This window comes from Pundamilia nyererei, unplaced genomic scaffold (assembly GCF_000239375.1).
Source record: "Pundamilia nyererei isolate P.nyererei 1_Seehausen unplaced genomic scaffold, PunNye1.0 scaffold00074, whole genome shotgun sequence".
Lineage (NCBI taxonomy): Eukaryota > Metazoa > Chordata > Actinopteri > Cichliformes > Cichlidae > Pundamilia > Pundamilia nyererei.
The window spans coordinates 2,930,993-2,952,074 of record NW_005187475.1 but is presented as its reverse complement, the minus strand read 5'-3'; the positions used below and the strand labels follow the sequence as shown (position 1 = coordinate 2,952,074).

Genomic DNA, 21,082 nt, shown 5'->3' with positions numbered 1-21,082 from the left:
ACCTTTTTGCTGTGACTGTCGCCCATCATAATTTGCAGATGGTTGTAGCCGCTGCAATGCTTTCGACCAGAACAGGCGCCGCTTGATGACGTCATCAACATACGCTATCGCGATAGAGCGGTATAATCAAAATCTCTATCGTTGGCCAAATTTATATCATTTCTATTGTATATCGTTTATATCGCCCACCCCAAATTTCCATCTTGATTATCTTGTTTTAATAATTGCAGGAAGCTAGACTTGTATTTAAATAAAAATCCGATTCACTGCACAGCCCTGTTAGGCTTAAAAATATGGTTCTAGGAAGTCTGCTTGTGCATTCATTCAGACTGGAGCTGGCCATCCATGTGCAAAACGAGAATCAGGTCTTCCATTTTCCAGTCCAAAGGAAAATGAATCATGTTCCGAGTAACACAAGCGGATACACATTGCACTGGAAATGTCTTGACATGAGAATGTGATCAATATTTTCCTGGAAGTGCATGAATTCGACAACACAGAGTAGGTCCAGCACGATGTGGCAATGAATAAGAGACAGGTCACTTTACACATTCAAAAGAAAGCTTTAATTAGAAAGTTATATACACACTGTAAAATTAAATTAAACTTTATACAAATATTAAATTACTATCTTCACACCCACTGCCATGTACAGAGGAAAAACCAAAGCTGAAAGCATTGAAACAAACAAAAATCCAGATGTTTTTCTAACTGGGAAGCAACACTGTACAACAGTGCTTCTGAATGCAAATGAATTCAATTTTTGCCCCTTTACCATAATTTTTTTTAATGCCTTGTAACAAAAGAGAAAGCCAAGGGCAAATAAAACATGGGTGCTTAAAGGATCACCATCACCATCATCATCATCATCACAGTAGCTGGAAAAGCTAGGGGAGGACAGAGAAGGATGGACATTCATTTAGTCGTGTCCACAACAAAAGTAAACTCATTGATACATATACAGACAGTTTTATGCATAGAATAGAAAAGAATAGAGTAAGGCCATTGGGAAAACAGAACATGTTGCAGTATTGTGGCGCAACCAATGCAGAGGCTTAAGATTATACATCAAAAAAAGAAAAAACATTTACAAGTCTAAGGCAACATCTGTTTGCATTAATAATGTAGCCATTGACGTGACAAACAAATGTCAAAATAAAACTGAGAATAGAAATTCAGACAGGTTGCTGTGTTATTGTATTTTTTTCCCAGGCAGTTAAGGTTATAAAGTAGCTCTGAGGATCCATCCCAGTCATGCTGTTGTCAGGGTGACCAGCTCAACCCCCTAAGCTTTTCAAGTGGCAACGAAAACAGAGGATGACTTCTAACAGAATAACAAGATTCTCTCTTAAGCTTGCACTTGGCATTCGAGGGGTGAGTGAGTACATGTGACAGGGTGCTGTATATATTTATATTTATAACAAAACTCTTATTTAATTCACTGCAACCAGTTGCAGTTTGTGTCAATAATGCACAAAAGTGGAGAGTCCTTAGTTCAGTGTGAAGATGAGCATGAGCCAGTTCCTCTGAGGAGGCCCGTGTTTTACAGCCATTCAGCAGAACATAATAACTATTCTAGCTTGAGAGCGAATGAATAATACACACATTGTGTTGTGGACTCGACGCCCGAAGTGAAGCTGGTTTGTTCATGTGACTTATTCAATGCTGGGAGGGATGTTTTCCTATGGTGACTGACAGGGACATTGTGAAGCCAGCCTCGGATCAGAAGGGAGGCAAATCAGGAAATGGCTGTATCAAGGCCTAACCAATAAGAGGACATGTTCTCTGTGGCCTCGCTGGCACATAAACATACACGCACAGACACGCACTCAAAATCAAGCAACTTAAAGCAAACCGAGCCACACGCCACGCAATAAATACGATGGGGAAGAAATTAAATTTGGCTCATGTGCCCAATCACCTTGTTTAACAACAACAACAACAATAACAGCTCACTCTTAAGCTCAGATAAAATGTTGCATTTTGTTTTTCTTTCCCTGTACAGCTAAGATGTGTAGCGAAGTTGTGGATCCAAAACACCAATTAATCCCACTCATTTGAGAGAAGGAGCAGCTTCCAGATGCCGGGTGCAGCGAGCAAAAGAACAAAAAAAAAAGAAGAAACAGATCTTTTTATAGTTGTGATTTGGTGAAGTGGTTGTCACTCCTACTTATCCACACGTTAGACGCCAACTGGATGCACAGATAAGCAGACAGTCAGAGAGGAGGCTTCATGCTTCATTCAGAATAGGCCGCCGTGCCGTGACAGCAAACAACTGAAAACCACATGCAGCATTCACAAGGAACTCAGGCATCACTCACAACTTTTCAAGTATGGCGGGAAGACTGAGTGCCGACAGCATCAGGAGCGAAAATCACACTTTTTTTTCCTTTTCTTCTTGTTCTTTTTTTTTGTATCCACAGTTGTGTCAGATGCAGCTGGCGTGTCTCGATTGTTGTAGCCTTCTCTGAAGAAGCCTCTTTTAGCAATGTTAATATAGAGAAATACATCTGGGTAGAGGCAAGTGTATGGTAATACATAGCCTATAGTACACAACCTTGACTCAGGTATGTTTTTTACTCATATACACAGGATCTACAGGATTTAACTTAAACTGGCACCACTCTGCTTGTCTGGCTCATCTTTAGTCTGATCCAGCAGGTGGGTCCTGTGGTGCTCCGTAATTGCCTTACAGTGCAATATGGGTATTGGTTGTCAGCTTTGCTCTGCATGTCTAGCAATGGCAGAAGAGGCTGTGATAGGGAAAGGGCACAGTTCTAGTCTTTTCTCTGCTGGCTGCAGTGGGGCGGGATCAGGGAAGAAGGTTGACAGCCACAGTCAGTTCTGGCCAGCAGCGTGAGAAAGGGAAAGAAGGGCTCTGCTGCTGATGCTGATAGCAGGCCAGCAGGCTTCATGCTTCCTTCAACAGGGGAATATCTGCAGGAGAGGAGAAGAGTCATATGACAAATGACCAATACCTTTAGGGTCATTCTTAGTGCCGTCCTCAACCCATCACACTTAAAATACATTACATCAAAGTTTATATTGAGTTTTATTCATTTGTCATTTTTGATCTTGTCTACTCTTGCCCTTGATATGCACTTTACATGTTCTATGGAAAATAAAATCCATGTACATATTACACAGGTGTCACACTGGCTACTTTTTAATGCTATCCTCTATAAAAACAAAAAAGCAAACAAAAAAGGGAAAAAAATCAGTTATTTAAATTTACAAACTTAATCCAATGCAGAGTGGTTGAGTTTTTAATCTAAAGTGCTCCTCTGTCTTTATTCAGAATCTTAGCTGTAACTCAGTCTATGGAATATATATGAACACAGTTAGACCAATGCAGCTACAACTTAAAAATCAGAGAAAAATGAGCAGACTGCATTGTCTTACCATCACAAAAATCATCTGTTGAGGTGACAGAAAGCAGGCTGTGCTGGTCGCTGCTGTCAGAGTCTCTACGGAGAGGTAGGGGACCTGCGCATGCACCCCCAGGGTGCTCTGTAATCCATGATGATGAAGAGGAGGAAGAGGGAGCCTGGTGAACCAACACCGTCTCTGCATGACGGCGGGAGGAGAAGGATGAAGAGGAGGTGGATGGGAGACAGAAGTCTAAGTCTCTGTGGTGGCGGGTTCTCCTGGAGCTTTGACCTCCTGTGGCTCCCTGAGGAAGCCCCTCAGAGAGCACAATAGGAACTCTAGACTCTGGAGGGACTGGAGGCGGCGGTGAAGAAGGAGGAGGAAGAGAACCGGAAGGGCCACATGGTCCACTGCTTCCATATACTGCCTCTTCATAGGAGGGCAGGGTCACCTGTACACCCTCCACCATGATGGAGCTGGCTTGGCCCGACACACCCTGCTCCCTCCTGATAAACAGACATGAAGAAAGAATGAAAAGTGTGAACCAGGTGAATCACCAAACCAAGTATGTTCAAGCTGAAACCACAGCTGGTTAGTTACGCAGATGGCAGTAACTCATAACATAGGTTATGTTTCATTACTAAGGAATTCAAGAAATGCTAACCTGCGCAACTAGTCAAACATAAACTTTTTATGATTCGAGCCAACCAAAACGTCTGAATGATGGGTGTGTCACAGAAAGATTGTGTTAATTTATGGCACAAAGGTTAAGCTTCCGAAAGTTTCCATGTAAGACTGATATGATATATATATTTTCAACAAACAAAACACAAACAGAGCCACACAGAGGCTGAAAAGTCTTTACCGGGCTGTAAAATGTGACTAAATCTAAAGCCTGATGTCATTTCAAGTAATCACACTTTACTGGCCAATTTTATTGATGTTTTCGGAGGAGCAACTTCCCTGAAACCAGCTTTACAATGGAGTCCATTAAGAAGAGATGAGCAACTATGTTTTGCAACAAGGATATGAACACAATTTATTCAATTGTCTTAGAAAATACCCTCTAAAATGTTACATAAGGTCCTGAAATTTATGAAACCACAACTAAAAATGCCTTCAGTCGATTGAGAAACTACACGACTGCGTAGAAGCGGCGTTTTTGTTATCAGCAACATATCCAACTAATTTTTTATCGTGAAGTATTTGTTGGTGTGAGACTGCAGCAAAGTTTATGTGTCTTACCTGTTGTGATGAATAGACTTGAGCTTTGGTTGTACAAGAACAAACAGCACCACTAAAAGCAGGACGAATGCCACAGAGCCGGCTGTGAATATCACAATAGACAGAGCAGGTGTACCCAGTGGAGAACTCGGTTCCTTCTCTGAGAGGACAAAACAAGACGTAGAGGAAGTGAGAATGTGATCTGCTGATTTTAACATATCTGCAACTGGTTATGCATGCTCATGAAGAGAGCTATAACAGCTAACAGAGATTAGCTGAGATGGCAGACCTTCTGTGAGTCGGCAGCTAATCTGCATGGGACGGTCCCACTCGCCATTCCGACAGGTGAGGAACTTGTACTCTCCCTTCAGAGCGTAACCCTCGGCGCAGAAGTACTCGATGACGGTGCCTTCAATCAAAGGGCTGCAGTGAGTCGGATGACAACGGTAGCCCCCGTTTTCTGGTTGGGTAGGGAGTGAACATACTGGAGAGAGAGACAGGCAATAGAGATTTTATGTTTGTTGTTGAAAATGTGTTCACTGTTATTTACTACATGTGTACTTATTTAATTCCTTTGGCTTGAGTTCTCAGAATTAAGCTAAATTTTCTAAAGAGGCCTGACACTTCAGATCTGGTACAGCCATGTCTCTTATGAGCACGTGATCAATGTTAGAAGTAATAAAAGTCGCCTTATAGGGAAGACATTAAGAGTAAATAAACTATAAAATACAAATATGTATGACAGCAATACAAATATCCATACACATCCTCCCAGCCCTGCCTACATAAGTGCATACGCAATATTAAAAAATAATTTGCGCGTTTTATCAGCATAAAGAAAAGTGCCTTTCTTATGTGCAAAATCAGCTAAAAATTTGGATTTTGACCACAAAATTGACAGTACGCTACTTGAAGTCGCATTAAAAACACTAAATTGCATTGCTTGTCTGCTTTATCACAGGTATATTTGCATGTTTGAAGCTTATTTACCATTGTTTTTGATGCAGCGTAGCAGTTGTTGGGACCAGGTTCCAGAAGTGGTACACACGATGGATCTGGATCCAGACTCGGCAATGTATCCAGACTCGCAGCCATACACTAACACAGTGCCAGGTGGGAAAGAGCCCCGGTTGGATTCAGTCTGGTTCAGCAGGTATCCGTGCTGCACACCAGGTGGGTGCTGACAACCTGAAGATACAAAAACAAGTCAAAGAAATAATTATTAGTGGGCTGCTTAAGTTGTCAGTGGAGAACCTCTTCTGAGCAAGACGTAAACAGGATCTGAGAACTCTTCCCCTCACTTACTTAGGGAACTGCCAGCTGCAGGCCAGCATCCAATTTGGGATCTTGATCCATATAAAGCGATTATAAATTATGTAACTAAATGAAGCTGAAACTCCTTCTGGAAATGATGTACATCTTAAGGATCAATTCATGTAGAATTTTCCAATTTATAGGGCTTACAAGGAAACAGGAAGTGTTTGACTGAGAAGTTGCTGGGTTATCTGAAGAATAATTTACCATTATTGTGCCAAATTTATGAATTAAACAGTTTGTGTTCTGTCCGACTCCATCAAAGTTTAACAGGGAACCATTTTCCGTTGACTAAAATTTTAGTGGTAGATTAATGCTGCTGGAATATAGTGCTGTCCTTTCATTACTCTGACATAAACTGCATCTTGGTCTCCCCTGCAGGCGACTGCCACAGGGTCAAACAACTTTTCAGAGGGAGCCTCTGTCAAATTGACAGGTTGAGCTTATAATTAAAGCTCTGTGGTATTGTTACTTGAAACTAGGCTGCTTTTACAACAGCAAGAGAGAAGCACTGTATCAACATGACAAGTTAGGTGGAGACAGCCGTGCTGTGCATCTTAGAGAATACCTCAAGAGCCTACAGTGGATTAAAATGTCACAAGGAGCTTCATACAGATCTAATTTCTCTTGATTATTTGCTGTTCATTAAACCGTTTTCAGCCCACGCTAACATTGGTTCTATCTGTCTGGCAGAGAGACAGAGTCTTTAGTGAGGCTCATTTGCTCCGTGCTAATGACAGACTTGAAGCTCTAAGCCAGCCAATAAACACAAGATGAGTCAGAAGACCTAAAGTTAATCGAGCTTTGATCCACCTTCCTGTGCTCCATATATCACACATACATACTGCAGTGACACGGCAACTGCTCTTTGCGTCTTGTGCGTGTTAGAGTGAATTTGTGCTGCACTCCCACTGCCATGTTAATACATGCAGGCAACAAGAGCTGGTACTGGCGAGAGCAGAGCCTGTATATCCAGCCGATCTGACATCAACATTGCAACACCTGTGTAAATTGAGACAGCAGGAGACTGACTTTGCTTTCGGTATGACTGAAAAAAGATATGCGGATCATACACATACATTTTTATTACCACCCATGTGACCCATTTGGAGGGAGGTCGGGTATTTTTCCAATAAACACTTAAACCCCTTTGGGCAATAATGTATAAATTAATTTTGTCATAATAAGTGAAGGATTTTTTTTTGTCTTTTAATCCGTACATCATATTTGTCTGATTTATTGATTTGAATTATACACTGTGTTGTGGCTTTTTTTTTTACTAACAAGTAAAATTAAACACTCAACACAAAAACATTAATAATGCCATCAGCGCTAATGACCATATGGCTCATTATTTAATCCCTGGTCTGAGTACTTATAAAATCATATTAGCCAAGGTCTAATGCAGTGCTTTATCACTTGCTTGACATAAACAAACACACCAACACCACAAACAGGCACTTTGTCTTGCCTCTTGTGTGTGTGAGTGGTGTGTGTGTGTGTGTGTGTGTGTGTGTGTGTGTGTGTGTGTGTGTATAGAGATTGAAAGAGAGACTATTTCCACAGCAGTGCCTCGAACATCCTGTAATCTCCGTAGAGAAATGCCGCTCTAAGCTGGCAGCACAAGATTAAATGCAAACACTCTAAATGTGCGAGTGCCTACTCATACACAACAAACATGCGCACACACACACACACACACACACACACACACACACACACACACACACACACACACACACACACACAAAGTCAACACCCAGAAACAAGGCACACCCTGAGCTCGTGGGTGTGTGTGTTTGGGTGTTTTGAGCAGAACAAAACATGCAGTTACCATAACATTATTGTATGTATATTCTAAAATTATAAATACAGTTTTAGATATAAAATTGAAGATAATGAGGTTGACATTAAACCCTCTTTACTTTCAAATCATCTAATTTTATCAGCAGAAGCTAGCAATTATTTTTCATTATGGCTTAAGCTCAAGATAACATTGTTATTATCTTGAATAACTAACTATTTAGAACATAGCACCCTGAAAAATGCTGATTAAAGTTTCCCAAAAGGACAGATGATATCACCAGATTAGCAGCTGCACCCTGTCAAGTCTCCAAAAGTCAAAGATGATGTAAGACAAAGAAACACACAAATGTTTCACATTTGGTTTTACTGAAACATCTCATTTGGTTTTAATATAATTGCTCCTACATTCATTTTCTTGATTGCTTAGTTTTTTAATCAAATACTAATTATGCTCTAGTTAGCTTCTATAGTACACAGATTTAATACAGAACACAAATCTCAAAATGTAATTAGATGATCCATCCTGAATCTCAAGTTCAAAAACATGATTACAGCAGCTACCTAAATTAAAATCTACAATCCAAACAGACACAAACATGCTGGCTTTGATAGGCAGGATCTGTAAAGAGATATTTAAAGAGCTGCCTTAATGTACTGAAAGAGATTACCAGTAATAATCAGACCCTAACAATGAGCTGGAGTTTCCTTACAAGAAATGCCAAGCTTTGTGTGTTAAAGTAGTATCAAGTGTTCACACTCACACACAGTCACGCTTTCTCCTACACATACAAACACTGTCTGCACTTATTTCAGGATGCCATTTGACACCATGACTCGGTCCCTGAACTGCTTGTGGGTGATTAAAGGACCTCTGAGTAAAGGATGGTAGTAACGGAGGTGGTAAGGTGATGAATTAATGACCCTGGGCTGAAAGGCAGCAGGGAACAAAAAAAAGGCCTGAGGGGGCATTTTGGGACAACAGCCTTTAGCCACTGTTTTGATCTTTTGTGGTGCACTGCAAGGTAGTCAATAGCAGTGCAGAAGACAGATCAGTGGTAATTGCATTCATCCTTTTGTTCTTTTGAATGTTTTCTTATCTGCAGGACTGCTTCAGATACAAATGCATCTGAATATGCATCTGCATATTAATGTAAGTTGAGTTAATGCTATTCTTCAACAAAGACAGATTTAAAAAAAAAGATGCACAATGCCAATACCTTAAACCTATTACAACAAAGGCTTCCTCTGTTCTCTCTCTTTATTCTATAGTAATGAGTTCAGACTGCATACTGTATTTAAATGTGCTGCTTGATAAAAAATAATGAGCCGAAAAACACAGAAGAGACCAGAGAATGAGTTTAATCTGGCTTTATCTCAAATCATGTATAATACTTGTGAGTGAAGAATGAGAGGCTCGCTCTTCTTGTAACTTTAAGCACATACACTTTTGTTTATGTTGTTGGTAAGTCAACAAGGCTCCTGCATGATCATGGTGTTAGCTGACAGGGCAGTAAGAAACTGTTCCAATGACAGGCTTAGATTGTTCAGGTCACACAGTTTACTGAAGTCAGGCCAGTCTGAATGAACCCCGTAGGCAATGAAATGCATGGCAATGTGGGAACTTCTGCTCCATTAAGAAGCCCAGCAAACTAAGTGCTTTCAGTCAAGGCAGGAAAAACCTGAACTGCATATGAGCTCTGTGAGAGTTCCATTATTGGAGTTTTCATTTGCATCTGCTACACCAAGACTAGCATTCACAAAGAAAATCAGTGACAAGCCTTTGCTTGTCACGACAGAAACAGCCCAGAATATTTTTACAAACTGCAGAGGAACACAGTGTGGTTCCCTGTACTATTGTAAGGATGATTTAAACAGCATCAGATACCTCTATTATCTACCCAGATTGAACAACACAAGTAAGAATTTGTGGACATTTTTTTCAATATGTCAGCTTTGGTCTCAGGAAGGTTCTCGTATAAAGCTTAAAGACAAAACTATTAAAACGGTGCTATGAAATTACTTAGCTGTTCAAGTGATAATAAAAGTAATTCTGTGTTGCATTATAGTGCTAACATGGACTCAGGTATGGGTAAAATACACATGCACACACACGCACTTTTTCCCTTACTGGATCCTTTGGGAATAGAGAAACTCAAATGGATGACAGCTTAAAAAGTGAAAATGATGAAAAAGATCTGGAAAATAAAGAAACGTCAAAAGGAAGTGGAGCAGTGAAGAAATTTGACTTAAACCCATACCCTCATGGGACTGTACTTGTCAAAACTAGTTTGAGCCTACCTGAGGGTCAAATATATAATTATATTCAACTGCAAAAAGAGCACAGATGGGGAAAAGAAGTACTTCTGAAAATTACCAAAGAAGATAGAGGTGACGTTTAGAAGCGGTAAAGAAAATAACGAGAAGCAGTAAAATCATAAAATACTGACAGGAATATGCACTCATCATGAGATAAACAGAACAGGAGGAGAAGGGAGGAAGAGCGAGAGAAGGAAGAGCGCAGAAATACGTCATTACCGTGGAACATGATGGCTCTGAGCAATCACAATCCACAATGAGACATGTTGCAGCAGGTAAATGTCAACTAACAGTCATAAGTGTGAGGGAGAGACTCTGCACTACAGCAATGGGGAGATGAGTCTTCAGTTCATACTACACCATGGATCGGGCAAGCAAAAATGGATAGAGGCTGTTAAAGGAAAGAATAAACACTCGTTTGGTGCCCAGAGATGGTGCAGTGGTAAAGATAATGTATAACCTTGCTGTTTCCCCCTTTTCCATCAGCTTCTCAGCCTAAATTGAATACTAGCTTTGAAAGCACACACTAGGAAAAATGATTAAAGCACTAAGCAATGCCAGAGTGGATTTCAGCACACCACGTTTTGTGCTTATGAAGAAGGGAATGAGTCACAGTTAAACACAAGCTGTTCTCTCGCTGGTCTGATGTTAAGAGTTTGCTCAAGAGAGCAGGTTTTTGAGAAATGTCGAAAAACAACAATAACTAAAGGAGAGTCACAAGTGCCTTGTAAAAGCCAGTGGAAGGAACAAGTGTAAAAAGCACACTTACAGAATTTTAAAAAAAATAAATACATTTGTACAAATACATTTGTGTCTAAGGATGTCGCCAACAGATTATCCCCTACTTGCCTTCATTATCCACTGAAGACCCCAGCAGTATTATGCTCCAACATTTACCATATTGAGTTAAATAAAACAAACATGTGAAAAGGTTAAAATATTAGAATAAATCTAAGAACGCAGTTGTAAGCTGACGAAAGAGCTTAGTTGCTAAAAGGTTGGGGAAACATTTGGGAGGACTGGGCCCACACAGGGCACCCATGAGGCTGAATGCTAATCCCAACATTCAGCGCCTTAAGGCTATGCTCTAGGAGACTTAGACCACGGGGGGCGTTAATATCGCCTGCCTTGCTCTAAAGTGTCGGACGGGCTGTGAATATCTCCCTTTTCCCATCTGTTACTGATGGTAGTCAGTCTGCTAAGAGCTGGAGGGGGTGGGGAATGGATTGAGGAAAACAGAAGTGGGAAAAAGGGTTTGAGCCCTCTTTGCCCCAGCAAATTAAATTTCTAATTATCCTCCATTACAAGCTGGGTGTGCTCTAAAGCAAATCAGATACTGATGACTTCTGTAGCCAACTGTCTGGTTGTTCTATGCAACAATGGGCCATAAAAGAGGGTGTGTTTTCCAGTGGGCATGTTTAAGTGTGTCAGGGAGCGTGTGCATGGATATATGCTATGGGGGGGTGGGGGGGGGTGCATTGGATTAAGCTCAAAACCGAGGGGATGATGATGCTCTCTTTGGCTGTGTAAATATGTTTTTGTTCATTTTTCGGCCTCCCTCCAAGTCCTCTGTTGTTGTTGTTTCTGACGACGTTGCTGTCATTTTTGGGATGGGTGTTTTTTTGTTTTTTGCCACGTTCCCCTGTCTCTCCTGCTAATCCGTGGGATTTTTAGCCAAGCTGTTGTTATTAGAGTACAGTACAGTACACCAGAGCCTGTGTTGAGGGTAGCATTGGAAAGAATTAGTGGTCTCGCCAACTCATTTCTACCATTGGTAAAATCTGTTATGATTCATTTTAAATATCCAAAAAGAATAAAAAATTGACAGTGTGGTCATTGTGAAAGGTCTACCAAAAGTAAAAATATTACTAAAATGATTACTGACAGAAAACTGGTCAGTAAAAGTTTTGACTTTACCAAATTTGGTATTTGTAAAAGATTTTTCCTGGTTTATAATGGACCTCATAAACATGACTGGTCTGCACATAATTACATCAATTGGTCTAGGGTGCCTTACGCAACAGAAGTCTGTGTATTTTCCTGGAATTTTTGGCCATTTGCTAATCAAATGTATTCCATGCTTTAGTAAATTAAACTCCACTTAAAAAGTTTTAAAAATTTTCAGCGTCTTGGTTATTTTCATCTGGTGGGAGGATAACACATCTTTAGTGGTTTCCACATGTTGGGAAAAACCCTATTATTGTGAAGTCATGACAGTGAAAGCATTTCATAATTTGGTCATGTAGGCACGAAACTAGAAGTTATTAGATGAGTCATTGCTTCTGCATAATGTGACACAACATCCTATGTGTAATACTTATTCTTTCACACACACTCAAGCAAAGCAGAGAGACATCTCACACAGTATACAGTGACACAACGAGTACGCCGACCTAGGTGGGTGATATGTAACATCCGATGCTTGTTATGTGAGCGACAGATAATAGCAGTGTCCTGTTGTACTAAAAACCCTGATACACTGAAACACACAGTCCTACTCAAATCATACTCCACTTAGAATATGTAAAGGCTGGGCTTAAAGAGAAAGAAAGAGCACAAAAAATGAAAAAGAAAAAAATATTGGAAATGAAACTAAAGAAAAAAATTTTTTTTTTAAAAAACAGTGAACTTCTATTACTGTAGCATTGGAATAAATTTCAAACACAGCTGAAATCTAAAAGCATGAAACACATTTTTTAAGGTGCTGCTGATCAATGTCCTGAGCTTTAACTGGAAGATGGAAGAACTTAAGAAAGGGGGGAGGTGGAGGATGAAGAAAAGGGAGGTGATGTATACAATAGCCTGAGTACTCACAAATACAAGCAGTCTACTCACTATGTAAGCAGAGGTGTCTTGCACATACATTTTATCCCTGTGGTGAGAGTTGTCCAAGCTAACATTTGTCCAGAACTAGATCAGTTTTCCTCGCCTCAAAGGCTTTGATTGTGTTTATAGTAACGAGCGTTGCTATTGTTAGCTCGAGAAAACTGTGAGTTGCAGCGCTGTCTATTTGTTTCCCTCTGAAGAGACTCCAGCTCCACTATAATCAACGACAGCATCATCTTCACTACTTCTGTTATCAACCTTATTGTCGATAAAAACTAAAGCTACTTTGGCTGAATCTCATAACACATGCGCACGTCTATTTTTAGCTGGTGGCCAATCCTAAGTTGGATAAGGGGTTGGATGTGTAAATATCAATCAGAATCTGAATTTTTACTCCCTATGTATAAACACAGCTTCCCCCGACCCCCATCCCCTGATCGAGCATCAGTCAGGCTATACTTGTTTTTCTCCAAGGCCAACCACTATTGGTTATCTACACTGCTGCCAAAGCCAACGTTGTCATTTGTAGGGTAAACAGGAAACTTGCCAGAAAACATGAGTCAAACAGCTGCCAGCCTCCAAAGGAGCATTTTGCAGAAAACTTAGCCATCCAGTCGCCACTTATCTTCCTGCAGCTGCACCCCAGAGCAACTAACCCAAGCTGCATCGCCTCTAAGCAGGTAGAGGCATCCTCCCCCTCCCCCTCCACACCCATTACCCCCCTGCTGTTGCAATGCATTTAGCAAGCCACGTGTGCTGCCAATACATCCCATTGTTCCTGCTCATTGAGGGATGGGGCACAGTGACAGATTTAAGCAGCGTGCCTCTGAATAGGGCAACAGACAACTTTGCATCTAAAGGGTTAAATATGCATGAGAGGCCAAGGCGACTAAGGGTAAGGGCAAGGGGGAGTACCCCTATTGTGTGACCTCAACATACAGACACACACTCACTCTCAGCCTCCATGTAACAGATGGGAGGATGTTAGAGGAGGCGAATAGTGAGCTCCCCCTTCGCTCTGCTGTTACCCTCATTGCTGAGGACAGCTGGGAGGCAGACATTCCTTCTTCTCAGCTTTCAGAGGAAAACAAAAGAGTGTGTGGGACCCCTCCTACATACATGTGCATGTGTTCAGGCACACACACACACACAACCCCCCCCCCCAACCAAAGCAGTGTCAGTGCAACTGTGGGTTGATCATATTTCAACAGTGTGAGCTTAACAGCCTGAAGAGGTATGAATGCTGAGCCTGGAACATTTGTTGAAGGTGAAAGTCAGGGTGAAATCACCAACCCTGCTCACCAGAGCTGGCATGCTGGTGTTTTAATAGTAGCAGAGCCACTGCTGAGAGCAGTGTACGAGATATAATAGCAAAGAAATGTTATATAAAACTCGTGCTCGTGACATAAGCTCAATCTGCAGCTGGCTGCTCTTTTCTGGCCAACTCATCCTTTCAGTCCTGCGTGAGCTGTTTCATTAACAGGTTCACTGCAAAAGCACAGGACACAAGTTTATTACAGACAACACACTGGCTAGAGCTAGAGATGTCCAACATATGGCCAAAGGGTTCAGTGTATTCCACTGAACAGCTTTGTAATCTGAGACATACTGACAAAACTGCACTTATTTTTATTAAGAGATTTCAGGGTGTTTTGTGAATGAATGGCTCATTAAATCTCAGTGGTTTCACAAGTAACTTATACATCTTTTCAATGAAAGGAAGGGATTTTTTAATGCACTCATTTTACTTGTCTGGCTCCTCTGAGATCAAATTGCACCGTGTTGACCCATGAACTGAAATGAGTTTGACACCTCTGGGCTAGAGGGAAAGCACGAATAAATGGAGCAGTCGTACTGCAGAGCACTGGAAGACTTAGCAAGAACAATAAATGTTTACTTCTGTTATGTCAACATCGGGTAATACAGGATTATGGTATCCTATACCTGTCAAAAAGAGAAAGGCAGGGAATACAGAAACAATGTTACCCACACTCAGACAATGCAGTCACTGTTGCAGCCTCGCTTTTACCACCAACGTAATGAAGTCCAACTGGACGAAGACAGAGCAACTGCTTGAGCAAGTCACCGAGAGGGTGGACAAATGGCATCAAGCATGAGTGTGTGTCACCTCTTAACACTTGCAGCCTGCTCTGCTGATAGAAGTGGTATGCTGTTTCTTGTCCATGTGTGCCTCACATTTTTTGTAACAGTTGGCCCATATACTTAACATACTTAGCTGACAATACACCGTTTCATGTTTCTTCAGCATAAAACCTTAAACTGTTACCAAACACTCTTAATAACAAGCTAAGAACGTCAAAGGATGTCTGTGGCAAATCTAAGAAGAAACACTGCAAGTCTGTTTACTCTGCTGTAACGATCAGTTAATTTTCTCATAAGGTTTCCCGGGGAACAATCCAGACACTTTCCGATAGACTATTTACTGTAAAGCCTGATCCATTTATACCCTTTGTTTGTTCTGTGTATAGCAGAGGCAACCTTATCTCCTAATCAGAGATACAACTGTTACAAAGAAACAGCAGCCAGCACTTTAAATTCACATATTAGCAAGCAATGAATTGTGTTCAGTATGTCAGAGGCTAACTATTTCAGAAACTGCATACACATCAGGGGCAATATAAACTTGATAATGACATCTCCACTTACTGTCAGTCCTACTGAATAGAGTAATAAAGCAAAGATGTTCCTGCCTGTATTCAACACAGACAAAAATGATTCACGACCAAAAAATTCCAGGCTCGTATGAAACAGCGATAAATACAAAATGATTTTAGTCTAGTCTTTAGTTTTAAATTGATTTCTTTGGCCAAACATCCCTGATGGAAAACACTGAATATAAAATGATGTATTTCTAAGAATATAGAAACATAATAGCTTGAAAAAAGGGTAAAAACAAAACAACAGAGTTTCAAGCGAGAAACGCAGGTTGATTTTATTATTAGTAAGTGGTCCAGAAAGAGAAGGAGAGATAACTATTGTATCATCATAAGGCAATTACAAAGTACAGTTTATACTGCTGGGTAGACCTAAAACATAGCCATTTATGGACATGAACGGCTATGTTATAAAACTCAAAGCCTGAATGGCTCTGCGGCCAGGAGGGCAACTTTACCCACACTACATTTTAGCACTGTGAATGAGAGCACAAAGAGGAAGCACAAAACAATGAACAACAAATAAGTCATTTACTTACACAAACAATAGAATAATTGTTCATATCTAGAAGTTAGCCAAGCCTCCAGTCATTAAGAGTGTCACAAGTTTCTAGTTATTTTTAAATGTGCCAAATACATTATCAAAACTAAATTGTGGGACTCCAGCGCAGCGACATAAACAACTAGTAGTAATAACTTCAGCCTACAAATGCAAACCCCAGCTGTTCAATTTAAACATATTTAGCAAATTCATTGCATGAAAATGAAGAGCCAAAAAACACATAATTTCTAAATCTAAGTGTGTTGGCTCACACTTTGTCAGACAAAATAAGCACTTTAAAAGACATTTCTTGACTCTGATAGATGGAAGACACCTATACAAATAGATATGCAAATACAAAAATATGATATTCAGGATATACACAAGCCGGCTTCCTGTAAATGCTAACACAATTATCCAAATGGATTCCAGGGTAGCATAAACAAACACTTTCACCATTTGGCTGCTGTTTGTCACAGAGAGCTGTTTACAAATTACGTAATAAGCACAGAGGGCATTAGAGTGGACCTAAGCCAACTGGCCACGAAATATCTCAACACTCCAACTAATGGGCTGTTTAAAGTTTGAGCGATGAGACAAGACAAAAGAAAAGAAGGAAAAAGAAACACGAAATAATGAGAAATAGACAGGAAATGCTGATTGGTAATTGGGACATTCTCCTGAGACCACAGCCAAGTTTCGTACAATGCATTCACTGCAAAGTCAGTAGCCGTGTCAAGAGGGTGAGACTAAGGGGATGTGCTTTATGTGAGAACCCATCTCAGGCCTGCAAAACAGTAAACACAAATAATACTGAAGCGTTTTCAATACTGAAAGCATGTGCAAAATCAAGCGATGGTATTTCTCTGATTTCTCTATGCAAGAACATCAGATAAGAGTCTCTTTAACCAACTGCATTTCAGTTGGTTAAAGAGAAACAGCTGTACAGCACCTCCACCCATGACAACAAGCGGCACGCATGCAGCAGGATAGCACATGTACAGCCCAGCCCTTCCCCTTGGCTCAATAACAGTAAATCTGTCAGACAAATTTTATCTTGCTTTCCATTTTTTCTGCATGAGAGTGACTGTATTTGAGCAGCCAATATGCACTTTGGAGAAGTTATTTAGTTATTAAACCAGTTGATTTTTTAAAATGAAAGCTGGAGATTAAGGAAGAGTTGCAGTAAAGCTGAAGTAACAGTTAGGGTTTGTGTGGCGAGGCAGTGCATTATTCTCCCATTTTCACTGCCTCGGCACAGCTCCACATGTTGAGGCTTGAACATACACTGCACATATCTACAATGTACTTCACTTTTGCAGTTTTGGCTGAAACATGATAGGTACCATTAAAAGAGGTACTGCTGAGGTAAAAGGACAAAAACATTTCTGTATAGCCAAGTATCTTTCTATGTTTTGGAGTTGTAGCCGCTATTCTGCTTCATGGTAAAAGCTTTCAAATGGCGATGCGTTGGAAGGCCTCATTGACACGCAACAACAGGAAGTGCAGCTTTATTTGCCAACAGTGTCAGAGATCAACTGAGCTACAAAGCAAGATAACAATGTTTTTCCAATTATATTATGGGGGTTGGTCAAATCAGCAGAAAGCTGATCATTGGCCCCTATCACTAAAACCAAATTCCTGAACTTTTCTCGACGTTAACTCAGTGTCAGATTGTGCACACTGTAAAGTCATTGCATATATTCAAGGCAAGCTAGAGTTTCCGTTCCTCCATTAAGCTAGGATCTTGATGAGATAAAGGTCATTATCAAACATGTAGTGCAAGGCTCCATGCAGATGTGTAAAGACTCCACTTCAGTGTACCGGTTTGTACTGTCTGCTGCTGTCCAAGTCAACAACAGAACAGATAAGTTGTCTTAGTCCAGTGAAAGCTAATCTGGTCAGCTTCGTTCCCTAAACCATGTAGAGTATTTGTAGTAGTGATAACACTTTTGCAGCAATGCTTGATCCTGCCGACATTTTCATGAGATTAAGTGTGAGTTCCATTTTACCCTTCCATACTGCTACACAGAAAACCATTCACGATGCACGATGCACCCACGTCATGTGCGCTCATGACGATTGCTCACAGTTTGAAACAGCTTGGATGTCTCAACCATTGGCAGATTCAGCATATGTGTGTGGGATGCTCGGAGCCTTATGTGTGAGCTGATGAACTTGTTTGAACAGGATGTTGCTGTTGACTAACGGTGTGATACAAAAAAAAAGGAGGGAAAAAAACCCCAGCCCACACCATTTCAGTATGCCTGAAAAACACACATCAAAGTTAAGGCGAGACAGGAGGGAAAAAAGACAAGGCAGAAAAAAAAGGAGACTGAACTTCGATAGAAAAAAAAGAGTCAACGACAGAAAGAGATTAACATAAAGGTTTGACAGCTTGACAATGCAAAGTCCAAAAAAAAACAACAACAAACAAACAAAAAAAAACATGAAACAGAAAACAGAAATTCACAAAGGTAGGCAAAAACATTGGGAGTTAATGCACGTTAAGAAAAATTGAGTGAATAAATGACAAAAAGAAAAAAGCAGAAGCAAAAGCAACACAAGACAGGAGACTGGGGGATATATTTAGCAGCTCATTAGTCAGAGATGTCCTCTACTCAGCAGGCTGGTCCCTCAGATGAGGCCCTTTGGAAATCATTATGACTGCCTGCTGCTTCAGACAACCGCACACATCTCACTGGAAAACAATTTACAAACCGCCTCTCCTCTCCACAGCCTTAATGTTGCTTCAAAATGATTCTCAGTTTTTGAAAAGAGGCCCAAAACCAAAGCTTTAAACAACAAAGCGGCATGTTTTAATCATGATAACTGCATAGATTTTAACACAACACACACTACATCAGCCTGAGGTGTAACCAGTAAGAATGAGGTTACCGGTATGTTATAAAAGCAGCTTTGTGTACATTTTGTACATTATCATTTTGTACATTACTGGTGGTGCGCTTGTACCACTACTTCCTTGTTTGACATTCATTAACCTTTATGATGAAACATCTGTCAATGGCAAAGGACTAGTCAAGCATCTTAAGGACAGGACAATATACATGTTAACCAAAAACTGCACCAAAATCATCCATCCATCCATCCATCCATCCATTCGCTTATCCTTTTCAGGGTCGCGGGAGCCTATCCCAGCTGTCATAGGGCGAGAGGCGGGGTACACCCTGGACAGGTCGCCAGTCTGTCGCGGGGCTAACACACAGGGACAGACAACCATTCGCACTCTCATTCACTCGCACAGTCACACAATGGCAATTTGGATTTTCCAATTAACCTATCCCCTCAAGCTGCATGTCTTTGGACGGTGGGAGGAAGCCGGAGTACCCGGAGGGAACCCACGCAGACACGGGGAGAACATGCAAACTCCACACAGAAAGACCCCGGCCTGATGTTGGAATTGAACTCAGGACCTTCTTGCTGTGCGGCAACAGTGCTAACCACCGTGCCACCGTGCTGCCTGCACCAAAATCAATGGGAAGAAAATTTAAAATACAGATAAACACTAAAGAAAAAAAATGTAAATCATACATTGTGACAAGCTTAGTGGCAAAAAGCTGGGAGGCAGCACTGTGTAGCTAACAATAATCCTGGCCATCTGGGATGTGTACCAGTAATGGAACTGTCTGGTCAACACTTTAAAGTGAATGAGATAGTCTTGCATCGCCTGTCCACACTGCAGCATCTGTTTTCATGAAGTATTTCTTTGTCTGGTGAGGCATTTAAAGTTTCCCCTTAGGGCTTGATTGGTTGGTAGAGCTGTTAAATGACACAAGATGAGAGCAGAGATTGATGGCTCAAGTGATAAACACACAGGTAATGAAAGAGAAAGGCTGCTGCATTCGACCAGACTGCTGCTAATGGGTTCCAGTCTCACCTGGCTAATGGCTGGCTTTACACATAGAGGAAGAGAGAGAAGGAGAGAGAGAGAAGAAGAGAGACATCATATAAAAAAAAGGCTCTAGTGTGTTCTACACACAGTCACATACACACACAGACTTGAGTTAGCAGTCCTAATTGCTGAGTGGTGATCTAGCGGAGGTGCAGCTTGCTGTGATTTGGGCTATAGAGGGCTAAAAGCCTTCTTTGTTCTCACATTTCAGTAAGGAGCCAGTAGCCAGTGTGTTGGATTACTCCTGCCTGCCTGCAACCGCCTTGCTAACAGGACTTTAGGGGGCTTTTCTGAAGAGTTAATTGCATAGGAACAATTGTTCCCCCTCCCTTGGGCTGCACTGTTTGTAAACCCAGCCTATCTAGCAAACTTTCTGTGATGGTTGGAAACCAATAGTGTGGAAGGAGACTCACACACTGTGGTCTTTTTGTTACACACACACACACACACACACACACACACACACACACACACACACACACACACACACACACACACACACACACACACACACACACCATTTTGTTGCTACATAAAGCAACAAGTTTCAAAGACTTATCCTGTTTGAAGATGCAAGAAGTAGGGCATGGCCCATTCAGATATTTTCCTCTGTGGTCAGAGCAATGACGCTATGTTAGCCACTAGAGTCTACTCCATTATTATAGAGAGAGGAGAGTTGTCAAGTCTTGTTCTTTAAGACTTAAAACTGAGCCTTCAAGAAAAAAAGTTCCTTGGGTTGGACTGATTTATGACATGCCAAGAAAAATGGATTTATGAGCACAATAGCTCTTGATGAGGCAGAGAAAAATGTATTTACTCCATGAATGCACAACAATCGACTGTTAAAAACACAAATTACAAAGGAAATTAAAAATGCAGCCCTCTGGACCCTGTCCTGCTCTCATTCCCTCTTCCCTCCACCACTTTCTTTATCCTATACTTTTTTTTCCCAGAGCCCTGGAGAGCCGTTTCCTTTTCTCACACATGAACATACATTAATGTCACCACCACACAGAGCACACAGCGGGCTTGTTTCTGGTCCTTGCTAGTGCTTTCATGTACAGCTTTAACTCAACTTCAGAGGATAATTTTCTTTTT

General features: G+C 41.0%; 1 protein-coding gene across 1 annotated transcript in view; it reads right to left on the bottom strand.

Moving 5' to 3' along the window:
- Positions 1-543: 543 nt before the first annotated feature.
- The window catches only part of susd6 (sushi domain containing 6), a 31,627-nt gene continuing 11,088 nt past the window's right edge, over positions 544-21,082 (bottom strand). Inside the window, exons 3-7 of the mRNA XM_005737301.1 lie at positions 5,584-5,781; positions 4,883-5,077; positions 4,615-4,753; positions 3,403-3,875; positions 544-2,937 (exon numbers count right to left, since the gene is read on the bottom strand). Coding sequence (XP_005737358.1) covers positions 2,912-2,937; positions 3,403-3,875; positions 4,615-4,753; positions 4,883-5,077; positions 5,584-5,781 — 1,031 coding nt within the window. The 3' untranslated portion in view covers positions 544-2,911. The remainder of the gene's footprint in view (positions 2,938-3,402; positions 3,876-4,614; positions 4,754-4,882; positions 5,078-5,583; positions 5,782-21,082) is intronic.